Source organism: Girardinichthys multiradiatus, chromosome 1 (assembly GCF_021462225.1).
Source record: "Girardinichthys multiradiatus isolate DD_20200921_A chromosome 1, DD_fGirMul_XY1, whole genome shotgun sequence".
Taxonomy (NCBI): domain Eukaryota; kingdom Metazoa; phylum Chordata; class Actinopteri; order Cyprinodontiformes; family Goodeidae; genus Girardinichthys; species Girardinichthys multiradiatus.
Window position 1 is genome coordinate 14,194,833 of NC_061794.1, and position 26,540 is coordinate 14,221,372.

Below are 26,540 nucleotides of genomic sequence, written 5' to 3' on the forward strand. Positions count from 1 at the left end.
GTTGTTGCTAAGCTACAGACACAAAACCCCAATGCTTTTGTCGCAATTTCTGGTGATTTTAACCATGCTTCACTCTCTGCTACACTTCCAACGTTTCAACAGTTTGTCAGCTGCTCTACCAGAGAAAACAAAAAATTGGTTTTGTTTTATGCAAATGTCAAGTACTCATACATCTCTACAGCAAGACCTCCTCTAGGCAAATCAGATCACAATCTTGTTTTTCTCTGTTCGACATATAAGCCCCTTGTTCAGAGACAACCTGTAATAAAGAGGACTGTGAGAAAATGGTCACAGGAAGCTGAAGAAGCTCTGCAAGGTTGCTTCGAGGCTACAGACTGGGACGCACTGTGCCAGCCACATGGAGAGGACATCAATGCCATGACTGAGTGTGTAACCGACTATATAAACTTCTGTGTGGATAACATCATCCCCACCAGAACCGTGAGATGCTTCCCCAATAACAAACCTTGGATCACCAGTGACCTGAAGAACCTGCTTAACAAGAAAAAAAGAGCCTTCAGAGAGGAAGACAGAGAATATTGAGGAGTTTACAGAAGCAACTTAAAGTCAAGACAAGAGACAGCAAGGAGGTGTACAAGAAGAAGCTGGAGAGCTAGCTCCAGCAAAACAATATCAGAGATGTGTGGACAGGAATGAAGAAGATCACAGGCTTCAAGCAGAAAGAAGATCAGACCGATGGAGGTCTGGACAGAGCCAATGAACTGAACACATTCTTCAATAGGTTCAGTTCAGAAACCAGCTTCGCATCCTCCTCTCCTGCTCACAGCCAAACAGACATTCCACCCTCCTTTGATCCACAGGACCCACAGCTGTCCAGTAACACCTCACATTTTTTATCTTCCACCTCAGCCCTTGACCCTTCTGCTTCTACATGTTTGCCTTCAACCATATCAGAAGATGCTGATGCTTCCTTTGCTTCATCCTGTGTGTCTCAAGAAGTCAGGTGAAGAGACAACTGGAGAGACTGAATAGGAATAAGGCTGCAGGTCCAGATCATGTCAACCCTAGAGTCCTGAAGGCCTGTGCAGAGCAGCTCTGTGGGATTCTGCAGCACCTCTTCAACCTTAGCCTGGCCCAGAAGAAGGTTCCAGTGTTGTGGAAGACCTCCTGTCTTGTTCCGGTACCAAAGAAAACTCACCCATCAGTCCTCAATGACTATAGACCTGTTGCCCTGACATCTCACATCATGAAGGTCCTAGAGAGACTCCTGTTGGCTCACCTGAGTAAGCAAAGAGTAAACCATCAGGACCTCCTTCAGTTTGCTTATTGCTGTGGAGTTGGAGTTGAAGATACCATCATACACCTGCTTCAACAGACCCACTGTCATCTGGACAAAGCCAGCAGCACTGTGAGGATCATGTTCTTTGATTTCTCCAGTACATTTAATACAATCCAACCTGATTTGCTTTGTCAGAAACTCCAGAAGACTCAGGTGGAGGCCTGAACAATCTCCTGGATCAAAGACTACCTGACAAACAGACCACAGTTTGTGAGACTGAAGGGTTGTGAGTCTAACCACGTAGTCAGCAGCACAGGAGCACCACAGGGGACTGTACTCTCACCATTCCTTTTCACTCTGTACACCTCAGACTTCCAGTACAAGACAGACTCCTGTCATCTGCAGAAATACTCAGATGATTCTGCAGTCGTGGGGTGGATCAGAGATGGACAAGAAGCTGAGTACAGGAAGGTGGTGGACCACTTTGTGGCCTGGTGTGGAAACAATCATCTCATTTTGAACGTGACTAAAACAAAGGAGATGATTGTAGATTTCAAGAGAAACAGGAATAAGTCAAAAACTATTTCCATCATGGGAGAAGAAGTGGAGGTGGTGGAGGAGTATAAATACCTCGGTGTTCACCTGGACAACAGACTAGAGTGGAGATGCAACTGTGAAGCCATCTACAAGAAGGGACAGAGCAGACTGTACTTCTTGAGGAAGCTTAGGTCCTTCGGTGTTTGCAGCAAGATGCTGCATATCTTCTATAAGTCTGTTGTGGAGAGTGTTTATCTTCTACCATCATCTCCTGGGGAAGCAGCATCAGAGCCAGGGACTTAAAAAAGCTCAACAAGCTGACAAAAAAGGCTGGCTCTGTTCTGGGGACTCCTCTGGAACCTCTGGAGATCATCGTGGAAAGAAGGATTCTTCATAAAATGAAGAACATTATGGAGAACCCTGAGCATCCTCTTCATGAGACTGTCCTACAACAACAGAGTGTCTTCAGTCAGAGGCTTCTTCAGATCTGCTGTAAGACGGAGCGCTACAGGAGATCCTTCCTGCCCACAGCCATCAGCATCTACAACGGTTTCTTTGAAGAAACCTTCATAATGAGCTACAACAACATTTAATTTCCCTTTGGGATTAATAAAGTATTTTTGAATTAAATTGAATTGAATGACATTCATATTTACCATTAAAATTCCAAACAAAATATCCCATAAGAACTGAATAGAAAAAGTTAAACCTTTTTGAAAATTTAATAAAACAAACAAAAATATTTATAACTATTTGAAGTCTTTGTCGTGACATTTGAAATTAAGCTTAGCTATATCCCTTTTCCATTGATGATCCTTCAGATGTTTCCACAAGCTGATTGTGTTCCACCTGTGGTACATTCACTTAACTAAACAGAATTTGGAATGGCACACACTTGTCTATTTAAGGTCTCCCAGCTGAAGATGCATATCAGAGTAGATACCAAGCAATGCAGCCAAAAGGAACTGTCGATCTCTAGAGACCACATTGTGTCAAAACACAAATCTGGGGAAGGACACAAAGAGCTTCAGCAGGATTGAACATCCAGAAGGGCACTGTGGCCTCTAATATTTGGTAATGGAAGAAGTTTAAAACCACTGGAACCTTTCCTGAGTAAGCTACTAGTGACCTGTTCAGGGTTTAACATGCCTCTTGCTTAATGACCGCTGGAGATATGTACCAGGCCCTCATGACCATGCAAGGATAAGCGGGTATAGACAATATATGGGAAGAATGACTGTGGTCAGGGAGTTGACCACGACCCCAATGGTCACCAAGGAGGAACTCAAGTGTTCCTGTAGAGACAGAAGAACCACCCAGTAGGTGAATCATTGCTAATGCGCTCCATTAATCAGGTCCTTATTTTGGAATGGCCACATGGACATAGTAGCCTGCTTGTATTTAGCCTTAATCTCTTTGAGATGTCAGCCCAGAAAAGACAAAACCCTCTGGTCTAATGAAACTAGAACAGAGATTCAGGCCAGAACAGCAAGCATCATGTCTGGAAAAAACCAGCACTGCTCATCACCCGGCAGACAACATCCCCACTGTGAAGCATGGTGGTGGCAGCCTCGGCTACGGGGATGTTTTTCAGCCACAGTAACTGGGCAGCTAGTCTGCATAGAGAGTGAGATAACAGCAGCCAAACACAAAGAGATTGTTTAGGTAAACCTGCTTTGGAGTGTTCTGGCGCTCAGACTAAAGGGATGATTGATATTTTACCACAACAATGACTGGAAGACCAAGAACAGTATGTTAATGTTACTGAGTGACTCAGCTAGAGCCTGCACTGAAATCCATCTGGAAAGACCTAAAAATGGTTGTCTACTGATGCTGCTCCATCCAACCTGACTTGGCTTGAGAGGATCTACAGAGAAGAATGGGAAAAAATATTTAAAAAGAAATATCTGTGCTAAGCTTGTAGAGGCAACCTGGAGGCTGTCGCTGCTACCAGACGTTTCCCAACAGAGTATTAAGTGAAGCTTTTAATATTATTTATATGTTATTATTATGTAACTTACTTTAATAAATTACAAACAAATTCAAACATTCTCATTATGGGGTGCTGTGTGTAGAATGTTGAGGGGAAAATGAATTGAATCCATTTTGCGATAAGACTAACATAATGTGGAACCAAAGCAGAGCTGTGAATACTCTTTGGATCGCTTCACCATAAAATTATCCAAAATGCAAAGTCGCTTTGTGCCATGTACTCATAAGATCCACCCATCCATTTTCTGTAGCCACATATCCATGCAGGGGGGCTGGTGCTGAACTTCAGCAGTCATTGGGTGAGATGCGCCCTGGACGTTTCTTCATTTACAAAGCTATAACATAAAAAAAAACCAACATCCATGCTGTATTTTGTGCAACTGATTAGTTTTGATTTGTATATTGACAGAAATTTAAGGAATCATTTTTAATAATAGTAAAAACCATCTAACAGGGAAGGATGGGGGTTTGGCTGAGCTAGCTTTTTTTTTTTTTTTACCAAATCCATAATATGATCAACTAAATTTGATTGTTTTGAATTATAGATCTAATTATAGATCCAACTGGACTGTATCTGACCAAATGATTGGACTGGATTGGCATGAAGTCGATTATTTCGATCAGCTGTACTAAACAAATAGCAATGTGTTAAAAAAGTAAGTAATGCTTAAAATTCTTAATAGCTTTCATTTCCAATTTAGACAACGGAGACGGACACGGAGAACACTGCACATTGCATTCCAAACCAAAACATGAAGAAAGTGTTTACATTTGGTTCTACAGAAAGCAAAGGGGAATATTGAGCTGATCAAAGAAAGCAGCTTCTGATTTTTTTTTTTTACAAATTCAAACCTTTACTATGCAAACCAAAAAAGTGCTTGGAGATAAAGCTTCTCTGTAAATCACTACTATTTAGTTGTATAACCACCGTTTCTGAGAACTTCTGCACATCTGTGTTGCACAGAGTGGACCAGCTTATGACACCTGTGAACAGGTATTCCAGCCCATGAAGCTTGTTTTCCTGCATTTCTTGATTATGCCTCAGCATGTTTGATGTTGCCCCACAAGTATTTAGAGTAGGTCAAGTGTTTAAGCTGGACACTCACTGTTAATGTTGTTGGTGTGTAATCAAGATCCTGCTTATATGAAAAGGTAATGTCCAAAATGAATCCAAAATGAATAAATGCCAATAAAATTTATTTTGTATTATACATACATATTTGCATGAGTTTCAGTTTAGTTTATACCACAAGTTCACAACAAATGCAATCAAGGACCTTTGCAAGACAAGCAGGGTACACTACCTGTTTAGTCATCTAGAAATACATCTGTTCAAAATAACAGCAGTCCATATCAATCACAATTTGTTTTGTGTGTGAGTATATTGTTAAAAAATACAATGTGCTAAAAAGGTTACAATTTGCCCAAGAACTGGCCTAAAAGGAAATGAAGAAACATTTTATGGATGAATGAAAACAGGAATGTTTTCTAGTCCAGGGGCTGCAGAGTTTGTCAGAGGACCCCCAAACACTGAATACAAGCCAAAATGCAGTGTGAAGGAAGGTGGTTAGGGTGACATGCTATGGGGATATTTCTTCCACTAAGATGTCCAGTCTATCTGTCATACACCAGGAATCGCTAACCAGTTTGAAAGAAATCTAAATACATGGAAGAGTTCATATTGCCTTACACTGAAAACACTCTGGAAATGGATGTTTCAACAAGATGACGACCTCAACCAAAACCAGTAAATAAATAGACACTTTATAACTACAAGTATTTGTCTACTTTCATATGTAATCTATAAAGGTCCAGTTTGTTGATGGACCCCTCGTTCCAGCAATAGGAACTTTAGAATTGCAGCCTCTGCTCTAATTCATCCAAAAGGTGTTCAAGAAGGTTGAGGTCAGGACTCTGTGCAGGCCAATCAAGCAAAAAGCTTGAAAAAAAGACCTTCTTACTTTTCGTCCAGTAGAGGGCAGTACAATTCAGAAAGTGTTTCCCAAAAGTCACTTGTCACTACACTTTTTTTTTTTTAGAAACATTAAAAACAGACTTGTGGGAGCATCTCTGGCCTGGCAGCTTCCTTTCAGTAAATTACTGATAAAAGATTGCCTTTGGAACACCATACACCTGGAAACCAGAACCTGAGATGATAGAGAGATGAGGTAATGGATTACTGACATGGGCTGACTTTCAGACGGAGTTTAGAAAAGAACCGTACAGATGAGCCAGGCAAATTCAACAGTGGATAAGACATTTTTTTATTTGACTTAAACATAATTACAAGGAAACCAAACAGTCTGCAACATTCTAGCTTCAGTGGGAACCGCTCTAAGTGAATCACACTCAACACAGTAGGTCATCTCAAACTGCTTTTTATTACATCTTAAATAACAGTACATTTTAATATAGTTTCTATCTTGCATCCAGCTTTCGGTTGTACACTGACTGACTTTAAAATTAAATACAAAAGGTGAAGGGGGGACAGTGGGAAGGGGGTGCAGAGCTCTACAGTTATTTGATGGAGAAAGAGAAAAGGAAAAAAGGATTTTAATTATTTTTTATATTTTTTATTTGTCTTATTTTTTGCCAACTCCTGGCCTAATGCACAATTACAGCACATTTTTTTGTACAGAATGTCGCAGAGAGAAAAAACAGATTGGAAAACAAAGTTACTACTGCTAAAGAAAAAGCGTATTGTTTACAAGGAAAAGGGAACAGAAAGTTCTGCCATTCAAATGCTGCAAGATTTTTCTCATTTTCTATTAAAGATCCAAAAAAAAAAAAAAAAAGAAAGAAAACCTGTTATAAAATGTTTCTGTAAATGGAATTTTGTTTGCTACAGAAGGAATGGAAATGTATTTGTTCCATTTGGACTGTATGTGTTTAGGCGAATGAATGCATGTATGCATGTGTACAATTTAAGCATTAATGTTACTTCTAAAATTTGTGGAATCCCTCCCAAGAATGGACCAAGTAACCGTTTATGTTGCAGGGTTTGCTTCTCACGTGCATAGCTTTGACATTTCAGTTGAATTATGTATGCACAGAGTAGCAAAAAAACCTAAAAAAAAAAAAAACAAATAGAAAGAAAAATATAAATACCATTGTATTGATATATTCAACAGGTTATTTTCTTAAAGAAAAACATCAAAAGGACTTAATTCCATATGCACCTTTTAAGCAATTCTACAGCATGCGATTCTAAGAGATAACCCACCCATGGCATACAACCAAAATCTTTTTTTTCTTGTTTTTAACTTAAAAAGTTTCAATATCATTATTTTCAAACATTGATTTATACAACATGTCATTCACAGAGTAGTAACTGCATTTCCAAGCACTGAATGGGCACCTCTGTTAGAAAGAAACGTCCAGATCGCAACCAGGCTAAAGTGGAGGTAGTCCCTACTCAACCAAATCACATCACCGGTCCCGACCATGGGCAACAGAAACCAGGGAGAACTAAACTAAAAGTGGGGGGAAAACAAAGGAACAAAAATGGGGGGCAGGGTGGATTATGATTTGATGGGTTAATCTTCATTTAATTATTCTACATTGTTGCCAGACAGAAAGGTGTAAGAATGGTTAAAATGTTTTTTTTTTGTTTTTCCTTTTTACATTTTAAAAACAAGCATTCATTATCATAAACAGCATGTGCTTGGTTAGTTAACTGTTTTTCTTTAGACATTATCCTATATATGCAACGTTTAATTTTTGTGCAAACAAAGATCTGTGGACTACACTGGAAAAAAAAAAAAAAAAAAAAAAAAAAATAAAAATTAAATTATCATGGAGCTAAATATACAGAAGGGTGAGATGTGGCTTGAGGACGTCCTGTTGAAGCTGAATCCGCTCACTTTGTTCTCCAGGGGGATAAAGCCGGACTTATGACGACGCGGTCTGGAGGTTCGTTTGCTTCTCTGCTTAAAAACATTCTCTAAAACGTGTAAAGACTAGGAAATAAAACAAAGCTTTGATCCTCGTTTTAAACATTAACCGACAGTTCACTGATCTACCTCTCTTCAACAAAGTATAATAATGAACAGAGAAACAAAATAAACATGGTCAAAAAGCTATGAAGAGTTACGTAATAACCTTCACTCAGACCTGTGCGTAATGAGGATGCAGGACACATTTGCTGTGTGGTGCAGCAGTGGTGGAGGGGTTTTTGGATTTTTCATTTACTACAATCCAAGACCTTTGTTGGAGACTTTTTCCCCAGCAACTTTGAAATCACTAACTTCCTCAAGCTCTTTTTGTGTTATTTTTACCATCCTTTTCTGAAGCTGAATGAGTGACAGACAATTGTGCTCTTTTAAATGAGAAGGAGAGAATTTTTGCCCTTAATAGTTTTTTGGGGGGAGGGAGGGGGTGTTTGGAGTCAGTATCATGGTGCTTTTTTCAAAAAAGATTGGATATGCAATAAAAATGAACATTGTGATGTTGGAATGGTCTTGCACTCAACTTTGGAGTCCGGATACCATCTGGGAAAAAAGCAAACAAGGAAGGATGGGTTACCGACATTATTCCACAGAGACTGAAATATAAAATCAGCTATTAGATCAGATTTTATTATTGCACAGAACCTTCATTATAAAGCCTGTATAATGTTTCCATTTTAACAAATGGAAGTGAAACATTACAAGTTTTGAAGAAGAGGTTTGGGTTCATTTTTAACATGTTGCATCCAGATGGCAGCAAATACAGTGCCAATCAGAAGTTTACATACACTTCAATCTTAGATTAACCTCAGCTTTTATAATGCTTTTGCAAACATTATTTCCAGGGATGAAAAAAAAAATTAGACAAGTTCAATGAATTGTAAAAAGTAAGGACTTTAATATACAAACACATCCACTAATATCTTGATAAACGTATCTTAGGAAGCTCCCAAGAAATGGGATCACTGTCCAGCTGGAACACCCAACTGTGTTGAAATCTCAAACATCTGACCAGAACGGTCACCATAGAACAAAGAAAATCGGTCAGGATTTTTAGAACCAACTCAGGAACCATTGAGGCTTAATCCTTTTCATCTAGAAAAAGCTGGAACATCAGCGTCTCTGTCCAAAATGGACTCTGGAGAATATCTCTGTCTTTGGGCATATGCCAACAGCGTGGACCAGATATTATACAAGAACTAGGCCACATGGCTACAGTAAGTATGTGATTTCTTTGCTTCTTACGAAGATCCATTTAACCAAATGTTAGGGTGGGACTATGTGCTTATTTCAGCCTGTATGTATAATCTAGATCCATGTAAAATTAGACATAACTTGTAATAAATGCTAAGCTGTGCATCCAGATATTGTTTTTAAATCCAATAAAAGGTTGTTTGTTGTGTTATCATTCCATAATAAAAACAGTTCAAATGTTTTATAAAGCCCATCATTAATATAAAATGAATGCAGATGTGGGCATGTAAACCTCTAATTGGCACTATGAAGGAGCTCACCTTCGGACCCTAGTTCCAGATCTTGAGGAAGCTGTCCCAGGACCCTGTTGCCACTGCCATGCCGTCATCGGTCACACCCAAGCAGCTCACCCGGTTATCGTGACCGGCCAGGACACCTGCAGACACAGAACAGAAGATGTTAATGAAACAGCTGTCGGAAACTTCAATTCTAACACTGTAAAACATGTAGAAAGGTTTGAAATCTAAAAGCAGCAGCTCAGGGTTCAGAGTCCTGGAACTGAGCATGAAATTGCTAAGAAAAAAACATGTTGAGAATTAGTTTTTAAGTATAAAATAAAAAAAAGTTTTTCCCCATGTTCTACAAACCATTTAAGCACTCCAAAACATCCACTATACTACAATTACAACTACCAACTAATTCTAACACTATAACTTTCTGAATGGAAACTCTTTGCAGAGATTGAGGTAATCTTTTATGCTCCTTTATGACAGTTGTGCAGATACATCCTAATCATGCTGCCAACCTTTGTTTCTGCTGCCCTTTAGCAGCTTGTTCAACTCCACCTAGTAAACCAGTTGCACTGCTTGGCCCTACCTTCTGGTTCTGAGACACACTAGTGACAAATCACTGGCATAAACGAGGAAGTAAGAAGAGAAGTTACTAGGTTGTAGAAGTAGATCTCTGGATCGTATATGACCAGATAGGTCAAATCACATTGTTTTAACTATGTGCAAGTTGGACCAAAAAGTGCTACTAAAAGCATCTGTATCATTTTTTGTGCAAGCACAAGTGCAGACCGCACCAGAGTCCGTTTGGAGGCGGACCGAGACCACCTCAAAAAGTGGGTCTCGGTCCGGATGTTTGGTCCGGACCAGGGTTCGCTTGAGTGTATTCACACCTGCACAAAAGGTCCGGACCAAGGAGGAAAACGAACTCTGAATACACCCTTAGTCTAGAAAACAAAGGTGAACAATAAGGCCTGGTAAAACAAACAAATAAACCAGACAACAATTTCAGCCCCTTCTGATAAAGTGTAGATGTGGGCTAAATATTTTACCTGCATCCTGGATGCTTCAGTTGGGGAAGGCTTACGATATGTTTATGAGATAAGGAACAAATCTCCACTATGACAAGTCCAGCTTTTGCTAAAGTACCCACTAATGTCCCATGATCCATTTTTGATTGGTGCCAAAAGCCTCTAGTCTGACATTACAAGGAGCTAAAACAGTACTTCAGTATTTATAGATGAAAACCGTTTCTTCTGATAAACACACACAGAGGATGTGAGTTTTTCCCTCCAAGTGTAGAGTTGTCACACAGCAACCAGTGATTATGTTAGGAGTATCTGTTGTATTTCAAAAGGAGAAAAGCTAAACAGCTACAAAACCAGAGTCTTTAAAATGACTTTAAATTCTGAAACTTCATATTTCCACCTAGTTGTCTTAAATGGCAGCGATGAAGCCATGCGACTAGCTGTGTTTTAATAATGGGATAGTCTGTGCCTTTAAAAGGCCGGTGTATCCATTTTTCTCCCTGAATAGCACTTCACAGCTTTGTTTGGACATGCTGAACAATGAGCTGTAAGACTTTCCAGATATAACAGTGTAAAGCTAAGGTATTCAACATTATGACAAACCATTGGTATTTTGTAAAATAGGATTTACAGAGTGGGATGACTTAAACTATTTGGAAATTACAGTACTCAGTGTAATCTAAACTGTGGACATATTTTAGATAGGTCAGAAAGGCTGATCCACACAGTTCACTGTTGCCTGATTTCAACAGGATTCCTGCACACACTTTTCCAGACTCTAACTTTTATGTGTTTCTCTAACGGTTTTAATTGCATTTCTTTCTAAAATGTTAACCTCTAACCTCGCTCAATAGAGTAGTATTTGTGTCTAACTCCACAAATATCAAACGGTGCAAAGCTAAAATGAGCTTTCGGCCTTCGGAGCGTGGTAAAGCGTGGCGTCTGGACTAACCTAGAGCTCTGCTTCATTTTAAATCTGTAAGACTTAAAAGTTGTTAAAGTAAGGAATGGACTATTCTGTACTAAAAAACCGGATTCTTTACAGCATGGTCTTTATTAAATGTAGTAATTTTGTTTGCAAAGATTTCTAACAAATTGTTGTTTTTCATTGGCATTTTAACAAACAGTTTAACAAAAGGAGGTTTAGTTCAACCTGATTTTAATGCTGTCTAGAGACCAAACAATTAGTGACATTTTTTATTTTTCAATGAATGAATTTAGTTATCAAGTCTAACCCTGAAAATATTAAAGGCTAAATTTTTAAATTAAAGTTGTGATGTGGTAAATCAAAACATGTCAATTTACCAAATCAATAGGGAAATTATTACATCTATTAAGTATCACCAGATTTGTCTTTTTAAAAGGAAAAAAGGTAAAAAAAAAAAAAAATCAAACCTTTTCCATGTTTTAAAAAAAGGAACCCTGTTTTAACTTCCAAATCAGACTTTTGGAGAATGATGCACAAATAATAGATTCAATCAGTCCAAAGATGCTTTCTTCAAATATCCAATAGCCCATCGAGTTAAAGGAACACTATGATGTTATCCAGTGAGAAACTACAGGGCTTTAGAATATCTTTCCAAGTTAAAAGTATTTATCCAACCAATATATACGCATATATTGTTCTGAGGAATCATAAAGGATTATTATTAATCAAGAATGTTTTCAAGTTAGTGCAAACCTCACCATACACTAAATAAAGCAAATGTACAGCAAACTGCTCCCAAACTCACCAATCTGATACAACCATAACTTCCCTAGAGGCGATTAAATGTCTTTCTTCAGAAAATCTTATCCAATAGAAAACTGTAGATCCTGACTGAGGTCGTTCATAAGGGAGAGGATGTTAATGTCATCTAAAACACTATTAGGTCTGATCATAAACATTCTTACTCTTCAAGCTAGAGTTGGTTTTACAGTAAGACTGGTGCAGATTTTTTAAGGAGGAAAGCTCAAGACAAACTGTTATATATTTCTGAATCTCTCAAGTTATTGTTAATTTTTTTAATTATTGTTAAAATATTTGTTTTTTCAATTTTACTCAGGAAACCGATCTAAATGTCTTGGATGTTTTACTTATGTTTGTACAGGGTTTTAACACGTTTCAATAAGCTTCATTTTAAACTTCAGGTGCCTTTTAAAAATGTATGACTTCATTTAATACCTAATAATTTACTTTAACGTACCCAACGTCTGCACATTACAGACTACTGTTTACCTAATGACAGCTATGACATGTGCATCACTTTGTTGCAGCTGTGGTTGTTATAAAGTCCTCTATAAATAAATTTAATGTTCTAACATTAAAAAATATACTGGGCCATATATGGAAAGAAAACTGCTGCAGGTTCTGTGAAAGAAATCTGCATCTAACAAAAGAATAATGGAATTAAACGATGAACCCAATTTATACATGAACACATAACCGTCTCTAACCTTTATCTGATTATCACCAACTCAACCCAATGTTGGTTGAAGTGTTTGAAGACACTATTTTAAGACCTAATTTAGCATATCTGGGAGCCTTTATGACATTTTAGGTCTAAAATTAAGACCAAGTCTTTTTAAAACCTTGCAGAAACAGTTTTAGACAGGTTCTGCCTCCATGCATCATTTAAGTTCACCATAGTATTTTTTGCACCACAGCTTACCTGCACGGTCACCCTTCAAAGTGTCCCACACGTTGCAGTTGAAATCATCGTAACCAGCCAGCAGTAAGCGGCCACTCTTAGAGAATGCTACGGAGGTGATGCCGCAGATGATGTTGTCATGTGAGTAAACCATCAGCTCCTGGTCAGCACGCAGGTCAAAAAGCCGGCAGGTAGCGTCGTCTGAGCCTGTGGCAAAGGCATTGCCATTGGGGAAGAACTGCAGGAGGAGAGGAAACCAAGTATTCATATCTTTGTGTAGAATACAAAAATTATCTAGATATATTTTACATTAGTTTCTCTACAGCAGTCAGTTTTTCTATGTAGTAAAATACACCGCTCAAAAAAATAAAGGGAACACTTTATGCCAACAACACAATATAACTCCAAGTAAATCAAACTTCTGTCAAATCAAACTGTCCACTTAGGAAGCAACACTGATTGACAATCAATTTCACATGTTGTTCAAATGGAAAAGACAACAGGGGGAAATCTTTGGTGATTAGCAAGACACTCAATAAAGGAGTGGTTCTGCAGGTGGGGACCACAGACCACTTCTCAGTACCGATGCTTTCTGGCTGATGTTTTGTTCACTTTTGAATGTTGGTGATGCTTTCACACTCGTGGTAGCATGAGACGGACTCTACAACCCACACAAGTGGCTCAGGTAGTGCAGCTCATCCAGGATGGCAAATCAATGCAAGCTGTGGCAAGAAGGTTTGCTGTGTCTGTCAGCGTAGTGTCCAGAGTCTGGAGGCGCTACCAGGACACAGGCCAGTACACCAGGAGACATGGAGGAGGCCGTAGGAGGGCAACAACCCAGCAGCAGGACCGCTACCTCCATCTTTGTGCAAGGAGGAACAGGAGGAGCACTGCCAGAGCCCTGCAAAATGATCTCCAGCAGGCCACAAATGTGCATGTGTCTGCACAAACGGTTAGAAACCGACTCCATGAGGATGGTATGAGGGCCCAACGTCCACAAATGGGGGTTGTGTTCACAGTCCAACACCGTGCAGGATGCTTGGCATTTACCAGAGAACACCAGGATTGGCAAATTCACCACTGGTGCCCTGTGCTCTTCACAGATGAAAGCAGGTTCACACTGAGTACATGTGACAGACGTGACAGAGTCTGGAGACACCGTGGAGAACGATCTGCTGCCTGCAACATCCTTCAGCATGACTGGTTTGGCAGTGGGTCAGTAATGGTGGGGGGTGACATTTCTTTGGAGGGCCGCATGGTCCTCCATGTGCTCGCCAGAGGTAGCCTGACTGCCATTAGGTACCGAGATGAGATCCTCAGACCCCTTGTGAGACCATATGCTGGTGCAGTTGGTCCTGTGTTCCTCCTAATGCAGGACATTGCTAGACCTCATGTGGCTGGAGTGTGTCAGCACTTCCTGAAAGATGAAGACATTGAAGACATGGACTGGCCCGCCCGTTCCCCAGACCTGAATCCGATTGAGCACATCTGGGACATCATGTCTCGCTCCATCCACCAACGTCACGTTGCACCACAGACTGTCCAGGAGTTGGCGGATGCTTTAGTCCAGGTGTGGGAGGAGATCCCTCAGGAGACCATCCACCGTCTCATCAGGAGCATGACCAGGTGTTGTAGGGAGGTCATACAGACACGTGGAGGCCACACACAATACTGAGCCTCATTTTGACTTGTTTTAAGGACATTACATCAAAGTTGGATCAGTCTGTAGTGTGTTTTTCCACTTTAAATTTGTGTGTGACTCCAAATCCAGGCCTCCATTGGTTAATAAATTTGATTTCCATTGATGATTTTTGTGTGATTTTGATGTCAGCGCATTCAACTTTGTACAGAACAAAATATTCAATGAGAATATTTCATTCATTCGGATCTAGGATGTTATTTGAGTATTCCCTTTATGTTTTTGAGCAGTGTAATTTCAGCAAGTTATGGAGATAGTCATGGGGCATGTTTTCCAGGTGGTTTTCATGTTACCCCTAAAGGTAACAGTGTATCCTTTGCTACAATACAATGCTGATTTTTGTTTATATTCTTTACATTAGTTTAGATACTTGTATTTTCTCTTTTATTTATGTATGTTTCTATGACTCATAAAAGCTTCAGTAGTTAAATGAAAAACCTGCAGAACGTGCAAATTTCTTTATCCGGTTATTTGATTAATTATCAGAATAACAGCCAGATACTCTTATTAAAATAATTGTTAGCTGCAGTCCTAGTTGACTGTAGCTGCTTTCAAATTGTTTTTACAGACATCTTTTGTAAAAGAGGGACTAAATCCTTCATTAAAAATAATAGTTTTTAGTACTGCCTCTGAACCATGTTCTAAGGCACCCAGGTCATCTCTCCAGGGTGTAGCTCTGGCCCAATGACCACTGGACATAGACACCAGCCCTCTGGCACCTCTGTACATTTAAGCAGATAGATGGCTAGTCAAAAGGGCCATTTAAATGGCTTAAATTGGATATATCATTTAACTGCACATTACTTACTGAAACGTTTGTATTACACCAACATTTATGTTGGTTCTGAAGCCAGTTAGGCCAGGTGATCAAACCAGGCACCTTCTGGTAGATATTATTTTTTGGTGTCATATAACTACAATCCCTCATCGAAAACTATGAGAATAGAAAATTCCTTTAAATCTACGAACTAATGCACAGTTGGTACGCAACAATCAAAACCACTAAATATCAAAGGGGAGAAATGACCAGCAGCCACTAAAATCACCTCGGGTCAGATAGAGCTGCATGATATATATCCCAACCGTCATTGTAATGTTTGTATTTTTGCTAGTGTACACAACTTTGGTCAGAGTTAGGCGTGACAGAATATAGTTGTTAGGTAATAAAGTTTAACCACATTTTAATCAACTTCATTAAAATCGGTTCTGTTTTGATCTCCATCCAGACACAGAGGCAGTGCTGGGCCACATCACTGAACGCTCCAACAATCAACCTGGCATCAGTAACTGTTCAGTCCAGACTCAAGCGTTTAAACATACAGTTAAGACTTGTCAGATGACACCCAGACAAAATATGTATGTAAGATTTGTGTGTTTGCGTGCTCTTCGTACACAGATGGCATTGATGTCTGACTCGTGGCCAGTGAAGGTCTGTCGGCACATTCCTTCTCTGATGTCCCAGAGCTTGGCTGAGGCATCACAGGCTCCAGACACAAACAGTCTGCTGTCCGGCGCCAGAGAGAGACTCATCACGTCACCAGTGTGACCAGCAAATGTAGTTGTCTGCTGACCAGTTTCGATGTCCCACAGAGCACTGAAAAAAAGACAATTAAAAATTTAAGACACATTCTCTTAAGAACTGCTATTCAAGACGGAAATAAATCAGCGACAGGCTACCTGAAAGCATACAAACTTATTTATTTTACCAAAACAAACCTAATATTTGGGAAGTGAGAGAGGTAATCACTGAAACTAATGAAAATCAAAACTAATGTTTATTGTATTATTGTCATCTTGCCGAGATGACTTTCACCAATAACCATTAAATGACTGACTGAATTTGACTGTATTGTATTTTAATTTTCACCTGGTTCAGTTGAACCCAAATCTGATCGCACAACTTAATTATGAACTGGGTGGATTTTAATTTAATTCGGACCCAAATGGATTTTGTATGATTTGGTATGAATTGGACCCATTTGAATGGTAAACTGCAATGAAATTACATTTATTGAAAGATGGTGCCATACAAATAAATTCACAAAAACACACACAAAAAACAAACAAACAAATACACTGAAACTAAAAGCATATTAGGTGATTTACAATATTCAAGCTATGATAAAACATTATTAAAGGTCTGCTTTTATAATGATTTGGCACTGAAATGTAATTGGTGCAATACCCCCAACTTACCAGGTGGTGTCTCCAGAGCTTGTGACAATCTGGTTGTCATCCAGGAAGCGACAACAGGACAAGTAACCTGAACAAAACCAAACACACAGATAAACTAATTTCTAAGGTACTTTTAACTTTTAAGTCAGAAAGATGGCAGATTTCCTTTCTTTGCACAGAGGAAGGGTCCTGATTCCAAATAGTCATCACATCCACAGAGAAGGCTATGTGAGCTGCATCTGGGGGAGATGAATCGACTAATTCTCCACAAACAAACATAAAACACTGTAGGGGATCTCCTGCTTCATGACTTGCTTCCATAATTCATCCAATACTAGTTAGCAGAGTGCATTCACCCCTCCCAGTAGTGAAGGAACTGGAACTAAAATGCTGACACACTTCCTGCGTCATGTGACACTGATCAGATGAATGCTCCTTGCCTAAGCACTCAACACTTTCATTAGTTTGTGATGATACAACTGAAAGATCTGAGCGACACCTTTGATCCTGGTGATCAATAAGCTTACAACATGGGCTTTACGGAAGAAAGCAAACAGCAGGGTTCCTACAGATTCTTTACTTTTCCAGACTCAACTCTCTAAACTTTTCCCAAAACATTTTTAGAACATTTCCAACATTTGAGTACGAAACATGAACCTATTTGGTTATTATCTGCATATTAAACATCATGAAACAACACAAATTGGCTTCTGATTTGGCAAAGTGGTAAAAGGGCCAACTTGCTGATCTATTAGATCCACTTAGATCATGTCTATTTCTAAGTTTATAATACTTAGACTAACCTAATTTGGACTTTATCCTCCAATATTCAATACAGATTCTTTCTTTATAGCATAGTTTGATACCTTTTAATTTGTTCTCGTTTGCAAATATTTATGGAAATTTGTCAAAACGTCCTTTGAAATCTAAACCAGACTCTGCTGTAGAACAAGGCTAGTTTAAATTCTTCTAGTAAGACGGTCTAGCCAATAACAGGCTTTGTGTTTTTACTCCCCAGTGCTCTCAGTAACTCAATGAGTTGGACTGAAACTAAAGTTGATGTGGAAAAATAAAGGGCACCGCTGAGAAATAAAACATTTTTTAAAAATCTATTAATTTTTAAAAGGTTTGATTTTTATTTTATAGAAGAGAGTCTAGGGGCTCAAATGATTTCATTTGCTCAGTATAGTTTATTTTCCATACTTATCCAGACTTAAAAAATGGCCAACTCAAATGAAAGACTTTAGACTTAAAGACAGCTCTCAAACATTAGGTTTAACAGCCTTGTATGATTGTATGAAAAGGAAGAGACTGAAGTATATAATGTAAAGTCCATTTAGCCAAATCTACTGACTGATATATTCTGCTCTGCAACACAGAAAGGAAAATTACAACCTTGGTGTCAAATGTTAAGCATCAGCAATCAATGAGTTGCTGTGAAACAAGAAGAGTCATTAAGCTTTTAGGAATGTGCCGACAGGTGTTCTCGGATGTAAATTCACAGCAGTTGGAGGAACATGACCAAGCGACCCGAAACCCAACATTGTTTATAGCCACTCTGGCAAGCTAATACACTTAAAATAAAAGTCTGAGAGTAGATGATACATAAACTAATTAAAACCTAAAGCCCATGAAGCTGTTTATGATCGTGTCAAACTTTGTATTTTTTAATAAATAGAGGTAGAGGTTGTTGAATAATCTTTGTGTGCAGCAATATCAGCCATACGTTCCTGTTCGACACTACGGCTGCTAAATGTTTTTAAGGCTTTTGAACCTCTACCTTCTGAGTAGTCTGAAATATTTGGGTACTTTGTAGCTTTTGTACAGAAGGACATGACAGGATCACAACTTATCATGCATCATGGCAAAAAATATACTTCACTGGCGAAAGCTGAGTGACAAATCAAAAAGGCAAGAGGCCGATGGAGGAACCAGCATCAAGGTAATACAAACGTCATGTTTACCTGTGTGTCCAGCCAGCTCACGGCTGACGCGAACGTTCCCTTCACGGGTCTTCAGGTTGTAGATGGAGCAGATGTTGTCCAGGCCACCACAGGCAACGTAGTTCCCAGAAGGGGCATAGGCGCACGTCATCACCCAGGAGGAGCGCAGCGGGATGGCGTGGACCTGGAGCAGGGAAGAAGGATTTAATATTAGATAGTATGCAGCGACAGATGGGAGAGAGAGAGAGAAAGAGGGAGAGAAGACAAATTCTGTCTGCAATATTAACCTTTCAAGGGCACACAGCCCACTACACAAAACTTGTTATTGGCACCTACAAACACAATGCACCGAGCAGGTCAGTCAATTTAAATAACACGTTCACTGGAAATATGGAGGTAACTCCTACTGTTAGATACACTTAGATGAACAGGTAAAGAACATTTTACCTCAGAACCATTTAAATAACCCAATAATTTAGAAACCTGTTTCAAGTCAGCTGTGCACATTATATCATAATTAAAATACCTTCATTCATCACTCAGGTGATGATATGATCCAACTTTAGCACGCTTCACTTTCAATGTCTCCCATAAAAACATCATCTGGTCTGGTTGGGTAAGGACTGATTGTTAAATAAGGAACAGTTGGGTCTACAGTGGCCTATTCATGGAAAAACTATTTTCCTAAAGGTTATTTTCTTTAAACTTTTATCCTCATTAGAATGATTGATTTCAACTTTACTCAATTTCAATGTTTTTACATTCATTTATTTTATTAAACTTGTAGAACACCTAAAAAGTATCAAACTGCAAGCTATTTTGTCCTGAAAGCAAAGAACATTCGATTAGTTTTAACTTCTTAAATAAAGTCTTGAACCTATTGGGCTGCATAGGAACGAGCTGTAATCAGATGCACATAACCGACATGGTGGCTCTTTGTAAATGTCTTGAGATGATTTGTGGTGAGTTGTTCCTTTACAAATAAACTGGTTGGAACTGCAAAATGAGTTAAAGGTTTTTACCTTGTTCGTGGTGTAGCTGTCCCAAATGATGAGTTTGCCATCCTGGGAGGCACTGACCAAAAGCCTTTAAGAAAGAAAAAGTTAGCCAAGATTAACAACTTTAAATCCTTTACTATGATCTTGCTGACAAATGTGACCAGAGCAATGGAGAGATGCAAAATATAATGCTTCTAAAATATCTTAAATGACTACTAATTAAAGTAAATCAAATACTTTAACCATTCAGCCACAACTTGAGCACTGAATTGGCTTTTTTGGTGCAATTTATTGACCCAGTTTGTGGTCTGGTAACCAATTACATAAGTCCAGAGAATGAAAACTGCTAATTTTGAGAGAAATATGCATTTTCTTTCCTGAAATCCACACAAAACCCATTTATTTACTTTCAACACCACTTGTAAATATTCTTTATAACAAGGACTTTAAAAAAACCACAAAAAAAAACACCTTTAATCTAGAGAGCCCTGTCAGTTCCCCTATGTGGATGTCATCTGCTATCTGGGTGAACCCAACAAGAATAACCACAGTGACGGTCCCAAAGCACATTGGTACCAGAGAAGCACTGAACAAAGCTGGGCTGCAGGGACTATGTCAGTCTTAACTACAGCACTGGCAGTAATTACTTCAGTTGAGGACAATTCAGCAGAAAATACAACATGGAGGTGTTTTAGCTAATAAATCTTCTAAAGACATGAACTGAACCCAACATCAGGTTAGGCTACTGTAAGGAATAAAATGCGTTTAGTTTGGATCAGAATGTACTGTCAGAGTCAGCTGAGAGACGATAAAACGCTTTGAGGCACTCATCTCTCAGGGGGAAGAGAACAAGGTGGAGACTTTCAGGGCTCAGGCATTTATGGGATTCATTTACAACATTGTCATTTTAAAAACAACTTTCTGGTTTTAGATCAAGTCTGGTAAAGAAACTGAGGCTGATCTAGTTCAAAACAGCCTAGGGCAGGCAACAGTGTGTATAATGAATGGTAAACATGATCAGTAGCAAAGTCAGGCAAAAGACGAATTAAATGTGCTCACTTCCTTTTGAGATTTCCTTTTATTATCACTCAACTCATGTTCACAGCTTCCATGAAAGCACTTAGGTAACAAGGCTGTGTTTCCATATAATGTAGTAAAGTGTTGAGATAAAAAATAATAATAATGGGAAAAACTGGGTTTTAAGATTTATTTAAAAGATTTATTTTGCTCTATTTACCAACATCAATTTGCATCCATAGTAAGCTGCCAAAGAAATTTGGAGGATTTCAAGCGGCATTTTTTACGTGGCATGTGGATGTTCTATAAATAATATACAAAACTATAGAGAAATATATTTGTTCATAGTACCACAGAATTTAATCTCTCACTATTTTTTAATGCTAATTGTCACAACATTTGACGTGGGACACACTGAGCAAACACTGGGGGTTGGGACTTTTCACGTTATTAAACATCTATCCTGGATTCAAGTAGTTCAGGTCCTGAATTCCAGTGAAAACATCCTTGAGTATCTTTTTTTCTCCAGTGTGTAGCCTTATCTCATAACCACTTCACCACAGCTGAAAGCAGTGTTTTTCTTTGCCGTATGACTACACATATGATGAGGCGACTGGTTGGATGTAGTATCTGTTGACTCGAGCTACACAGATTAATGTGCTGCTTGCTGGAAAGTTAAAAAATCTAAGGGAAGGTCTTAAACATAATTGAGCTTGGTGGTTCATCTGCTTTGCTGATCAACCCCATCACTTGCTTGAACAAAGGTTGACTCCATTTTGAGTATTTTCCCTACCCTCATGCCACATCCCAGTGCACACAAACATGGCACACCAAGACACAAAACAGCTCTGACCACATGTCCAATGAGCTTTCACAGCACAAGCGTTTTACTTTTTTCAGTGTGCGCAAATAAGTGTAGAGTCAAGGCAACACTAATAGTTTATCAAAAAATGACTAGTATAACTAAAAAGGTTGAGAAACACCGTTTTAATAATGTAGACTGAAGGAGGTTATGGTGGCATGATTTCACATACAGGAGGGAAAAAAAAGTCACAAGAAGACAGCATTTTACATTCACTTCCTGGAATCAGACCAGGAAGACAGACTCGGTGAGAGGAAACATGGAACTGAATGAGTTTACCTGGAGTCAGTTCCCCAGTGCATGGCATAGATTTTAGCCAGATGCCCCCTCAGTGTCCGTCTAGTACGCATCTGAATTCGGCCAACCGGGTCAATGTTAGCTGTAATCTAAGCAGGATCAAAATGAGACAGAAAGGTCATCCCTTCAAATGAGCACATGATGAAGTGTAGTTATGTACTCTATGTAGACATCGCTCAAAACAAAATGAAAGGCAATTACTGCATTTGTTTCCATTAAGATCATAAGTGATATTTCTTACCTGAGACAGGGTAGCATCCGCACACGCTTTCCTGGCATCCTGAGACAAAATGACACAGCCTTAATTATAACCAAGTATAAACATGTTTGACTTGCATGTGACAGTAACAGAGTCACCAAAGTTACATTCTTATTCTTGTAAGTTGAGGCAAAACTGAATAGGCTTAACTTGAAATTGTCATTGGTAGTCACAGTTTAAATATCAAACTATATACAGGCACAACTGAAAAATCTACAAGGCAATTATTGGCTACAGAAAAGCAGGCAGTTGAACTCACTCTGTGGTGATTTGTAACAACAGTAAAACTAAACAAGCCAACCTACAGGTGGTAAAAATGGGACTTACTCTGATCTGGTTCTTGAGCTGCTCAGCCTCCTGGCGTAGCTGATCCAGTTCACTCATTTTCCTCTGCTAATGGTGTGCTTCGCTCCGCCGCCTAGACTCTTGCTGATCTACAGAAGACAATGACAAGCCTAACATTAAACTCTTTTCTTTTTCAGCTGGATGAACACATGAAAGTTACATTTTAATGACATGGTTTATCTAATTTTAGGTCCCAAATTGCATGTAGTGGGTAAAATTATGCCATTTTTCTGATGCCATGAATTTATGGACATGGTAACATCAGCAAAATGCTGTTTCTCTTATATCCATTCTGTGTGGCTCAGACAAAGTGGATGCGAATCACTTTTGAGACAGCTCAAGACTTGTCCTTGCCAGCTTGAAACTGTAACCTAGCAACAAGCAAAAGGCAGCTACTTAAGGCTTAAGATAACAAATTTGAGGAGGACACTGAATTTGTTCGTTCATCTCCCAAACAGTGGCGAACGACTTGGAACCACGAGGAGCCATTATGAGTCCTTGAATGCAAAAGGGGACAGAGGGAAAAAACTGCAGAAAAATTAAGAAAATTCCACTTGGATACAAGGCCCAAACATACCCGTGATATTCTGTGAAAAGGATTTATGTATGCAGATATATAAAAAAAAAAAAAAAAAAGCAGAGAAGAGACCACCAGGGTTTCCCTGCACCACTGCAACCACAGGAGAAAGCCGTCAATGCTCTGGCCTGTAGACTCCAAACTGCCCTCCAATGTCATTTCTGTAATCCTGGGACACAGTTGATTCAGCTCCTCCAGCCAAATCCGGTTAAGACAAAACCTGCTGATGATCCTAAAAGCAGTGGCTATCCCGCTGACCCCAATCCTCTGGTTGAACCTTTCAACACAGATACTTTCACTATCCATTAAAAATAAATATATATAATAAAACTTAGAAAAGTTACCATTGGATTTTGGTTCAGGTGCTTCAGTCCTAGTTGGAAAACGAGCTAAACATGTGAAACAATAGGTATTGCGAGGTATTAAAACAGAAAAACCTTCCCAATTGAACCTTAAGCTACATCATTTGTAACTCAGTCCAGTTGCTCACATGAAAAAAAAAAAGAACCATCTATATAATCAGCCCTTTTTCAATTACTTGAAAATTACTAACCACTGAACAAAACGAGGCACATTGTTTCATTTCATTAAAAAAAAAACCACAACAAACACCAACTAGGGTTAAATGACATAACGCCATACCTGTCTAACAACCCATCTACGGTAATATCTGCGTTACAACCTTACCTCACTGCGTCTCTTGGTTTGGATTTATGTCCTTGGTCCTGATGAGACGTTCTGAATGAAACCCTTATCCTACATGTGCCTGAGACTTTATCTGTCACCTGATTGGACAATGTTTCTAAATGGGTCTCTAAGCAAGGTGCCTTAGCCTCCTAATCTTCACGATGAAAACGCCTTATGATAATAACAGTGTAATATTCTCATCTTCTCTGCAAATAACTCTCTGGAAAATGGATAAAGGAAAAGTACTGTTGACTCAAACGCCTGTAAACGGGTTAGGTGATGTTTAGAACCAGAACTCATATCGATCTTATGGTTATATTTAATAGACAAGGCTTTATTCTACTGGTTGAGAAAGTTTAGAAATACTCCAATGAACATTACTGCTGAAAACTCTGTCCTTTTAGTATAAACCTAACAAGAAAAATCTACTCACAAAATAACCAGAACTCAACATTTTTGATTGTAAGAATACTCTTAAAATAAGGGTCAACTGTGTTTTACTATCTTTTGTTGTAAAGCATGAAGAAAATGGGCATGCATATCTGTCAGACGTCCCTTGAGATTCACAACCTGAACCTTATTCCACAATTTAAGTACTATGAGTGTTTTACCTTTACCGCCTACCCCTCTGTAGGCGATCAACCTCAATCATCATGGGCCCAAAAATCAACTAGAAACAAGATACAAAAATCTAAACCAGACTTATAGGTGGTGGGACTGGTGACTGGCCACCATTTAGCTTTACTTCTGGTGACAAACTAAAAACTGATCCACACAGTGAGATGTATGTTTACTGAAGTAAAAGCTATGGAAGTTTGGGTGCAGGTAGAAAATTATAGCTACTTTGTAAAACCATGTTAACGCTGTGCTGGAGCAGCAAAAAAAAAATGTTTGGAAACTCAGGGGGAGGTGTACCTCCTTCACATCATTATTTAGAATGATATATAATACAGATATATTGTGTGAATTTGAAGTTCACATCTTTAACCTGTTTTATTTTCATAATATTCAGATGTTCTGCATTACAAATTCGGCATAACTGATTACACTACTAAATGAATCCCATTAAATGAGTTTTTTATTTTATTGAACTGTTATAAGTTTATTCTTTAATCACTTAATTATGGAAGAATATGTAAAATTTTTCAAAATGTAGAATCCATAAAAAACAGGAAGCAACAGAATATGACATGCCTATGGTATATTGTTACATTTTTCTTTACATATTTATTTAAACAAAACTAAGGATAAAAGACTTCTTAAGAATGCTTCTCAAATATATTATTTTTGTTGTTCTTTCTTTTGTAACTAAGACAGATGCACGCTGGTCCAAACTCCTTTCCACTGGCTACTCTGTGGCCGATGGAAGACAACGTAAACTTCCACCCTATTTGTATCGTCCTTGGGAACGTTTTGTTGAATTGTCAAAGAGGTTATTTGACACGAAGTTGACTTCGCCAGACAACAGGAAAACTGGAAGGAGAACAGCAAAGTTTCAGCTTCATCTTTTTGGGGTTTCAACCTTGAAAATGCTGGTTGCCCTTTAGAGATCAGAGTTAAGGTAAGGAATTGCCTTCTCCAGGAAGTTCACAAGTGGTGATGCCAACAGCGCTAATAGCTAATATATGCTAAATTTGGTTTAAATGTCAACTCTGTAATGATTTTGTTTTTAAAATAGTAAACCTTGTTTTTAGTGGCTCCACACTCAGTGTAATGTCACCCAAGCTTCTAGTGTGAAAAATTGATTGCTCAAAACATGACAGCTGAAAAAAAAATCTGAAGGCTATAAGTTACAAGTCTTAACAGATAAAGGCAAAAATCTACAAATACCAGAGATCAAAAAATGGCCACAAAATCCTTACTGGTGCATCTCGAGTGCAAAACAATTGTTTTGACCAAGTTACATTTAATGCCCACGCAATGTACAAATGTAAAACTAGATTATACAAAAAGCCTTTAGATTTAAACAGGTAATAGATTTTATATGATCAATGTTTGCATCGGACCAAAACAAGTTTTGATCTCATATGAATTTCCAACCATCTTACCTTTTTTCCTTTAGGTAAACCTGGGAGCTGAGAAACCGTTTACATATTGGTGGTGTGTGTTGGATCAGGTGTTAATGGGTTCAACAAGGGAAACACATGCTCAGTTGGCTTAGGTCAGGTGATCGATGCAACTTATCAGGAACATTCCAGTGTTTTAACCTTTTTCACTAACAAAAACAAAAAAATTACATGCTTAAGTAGATATCCGTCAGTTCATTAATAACTGATTAGAATTTGCAGCTCTTACTCCTTAGACTTTGTGCACCACGATAACATTACCTACAAAACACTAAATTCTCAACAGGCCAGTTTGAAAATGTTAAAATACTGTGTACTTGAAAAGCAATGCCATAAAACAAGACAGAAGCCCTCACTGGTGATCAGTTTTGGTGCAAGTGGTGTGATTCAGAGGAATCTCCTTTTCCCATTTTGCTAGTGGTGGGAGTGTAGAAACCACTGGCAGAGCAACAGGATAGAGCCTCGACTTTGCTGCCTTCTCTTTCTGCCAGCTATTTTTAGTTAGGTGGTGGGGGAGGAGGAGAAAGAGGAGGAGGGGAGCAGACTTCACATTTTCCAGCCACTCCTATCAGCTCCCACATCTTGAGTGCAACAGTGACAAGGAGAGAGGAAGTGTAATTTGATTCCATAAAGACAGAGTTCATTGTTATTTCTTCCTCCCAAACAGCAGTCATAATATATGCACAGCTCATTTTCACACCACCCTGATTTGTACTTACTCAATTTTTTTAAAATGTGTATTTAAAAAGAACACAATAAA

General features: G+C 38.7%; 1 protein-coding gene across 2 annotated transcripts in view; it reads right to left on the minus strand.

Annotated features, from left to right (window-relative positions):
* Positions 1-6,009: 6,009 nt before the first annotated feature.
* Positions 6,010-26,540, minus strand: part of LOC124866426 (guanine nucleotide-binding protein G(I)/G(S)/G(T) subunit beta-1) — a 44,292-nt gene continuing 23,761 nt past the window's right edge. The window contains exons 1-11 of one of the 2 annotated variants that reach the window (XM_047362218.1): positions 23,715-23,741; positions 22,433-22,539; positions 22,088-22,126; positions 21,829-21,935; positions 19,695-19,758; positions 18,694-18,856; positions 16,751-16,817; positions 15,947-16,148; positions 12,877-13,093; positions 9,231-9,346; positions 6,010-8,259 (exon numbers count right to left, since the gene is read on the minus strand). In XM_047362218.1, the coding sequence (XP_047218174.1) occupies positions 9,240-9,346; positions 12,877-13,093; positions 15,947-16,148; positions 16,751-16,817; positions 18,694-18,856; positions 19,695-19,758; positions 21,829-21,935; positions 22,088-22,126; positions 22,433-22,489 (1,023 nt within the window). In that variant the 5' untranslated portion in view covers positions 22,490-22,539; positions 23,715-23,741 and the 3' untranslated portion in view covers positions 6,010-8,259; positions 9,231-9,239. Of the gene's footprint in view, positions 8,260-9,230; positions 9,347-12,876; positions 13,094-15,946; positions 16,149-16,750; positions 16,818-18,693; positions 18,857-19,694; positions 19,759-21,828; positions 21,936-22,087; positions 22,127-22,432; positions 22,540-23,714; positions 23,742-26,540 lie in introns of those variants that run through there. The other variant, XM_047362212.1, reaches the window with a different exon arrangement.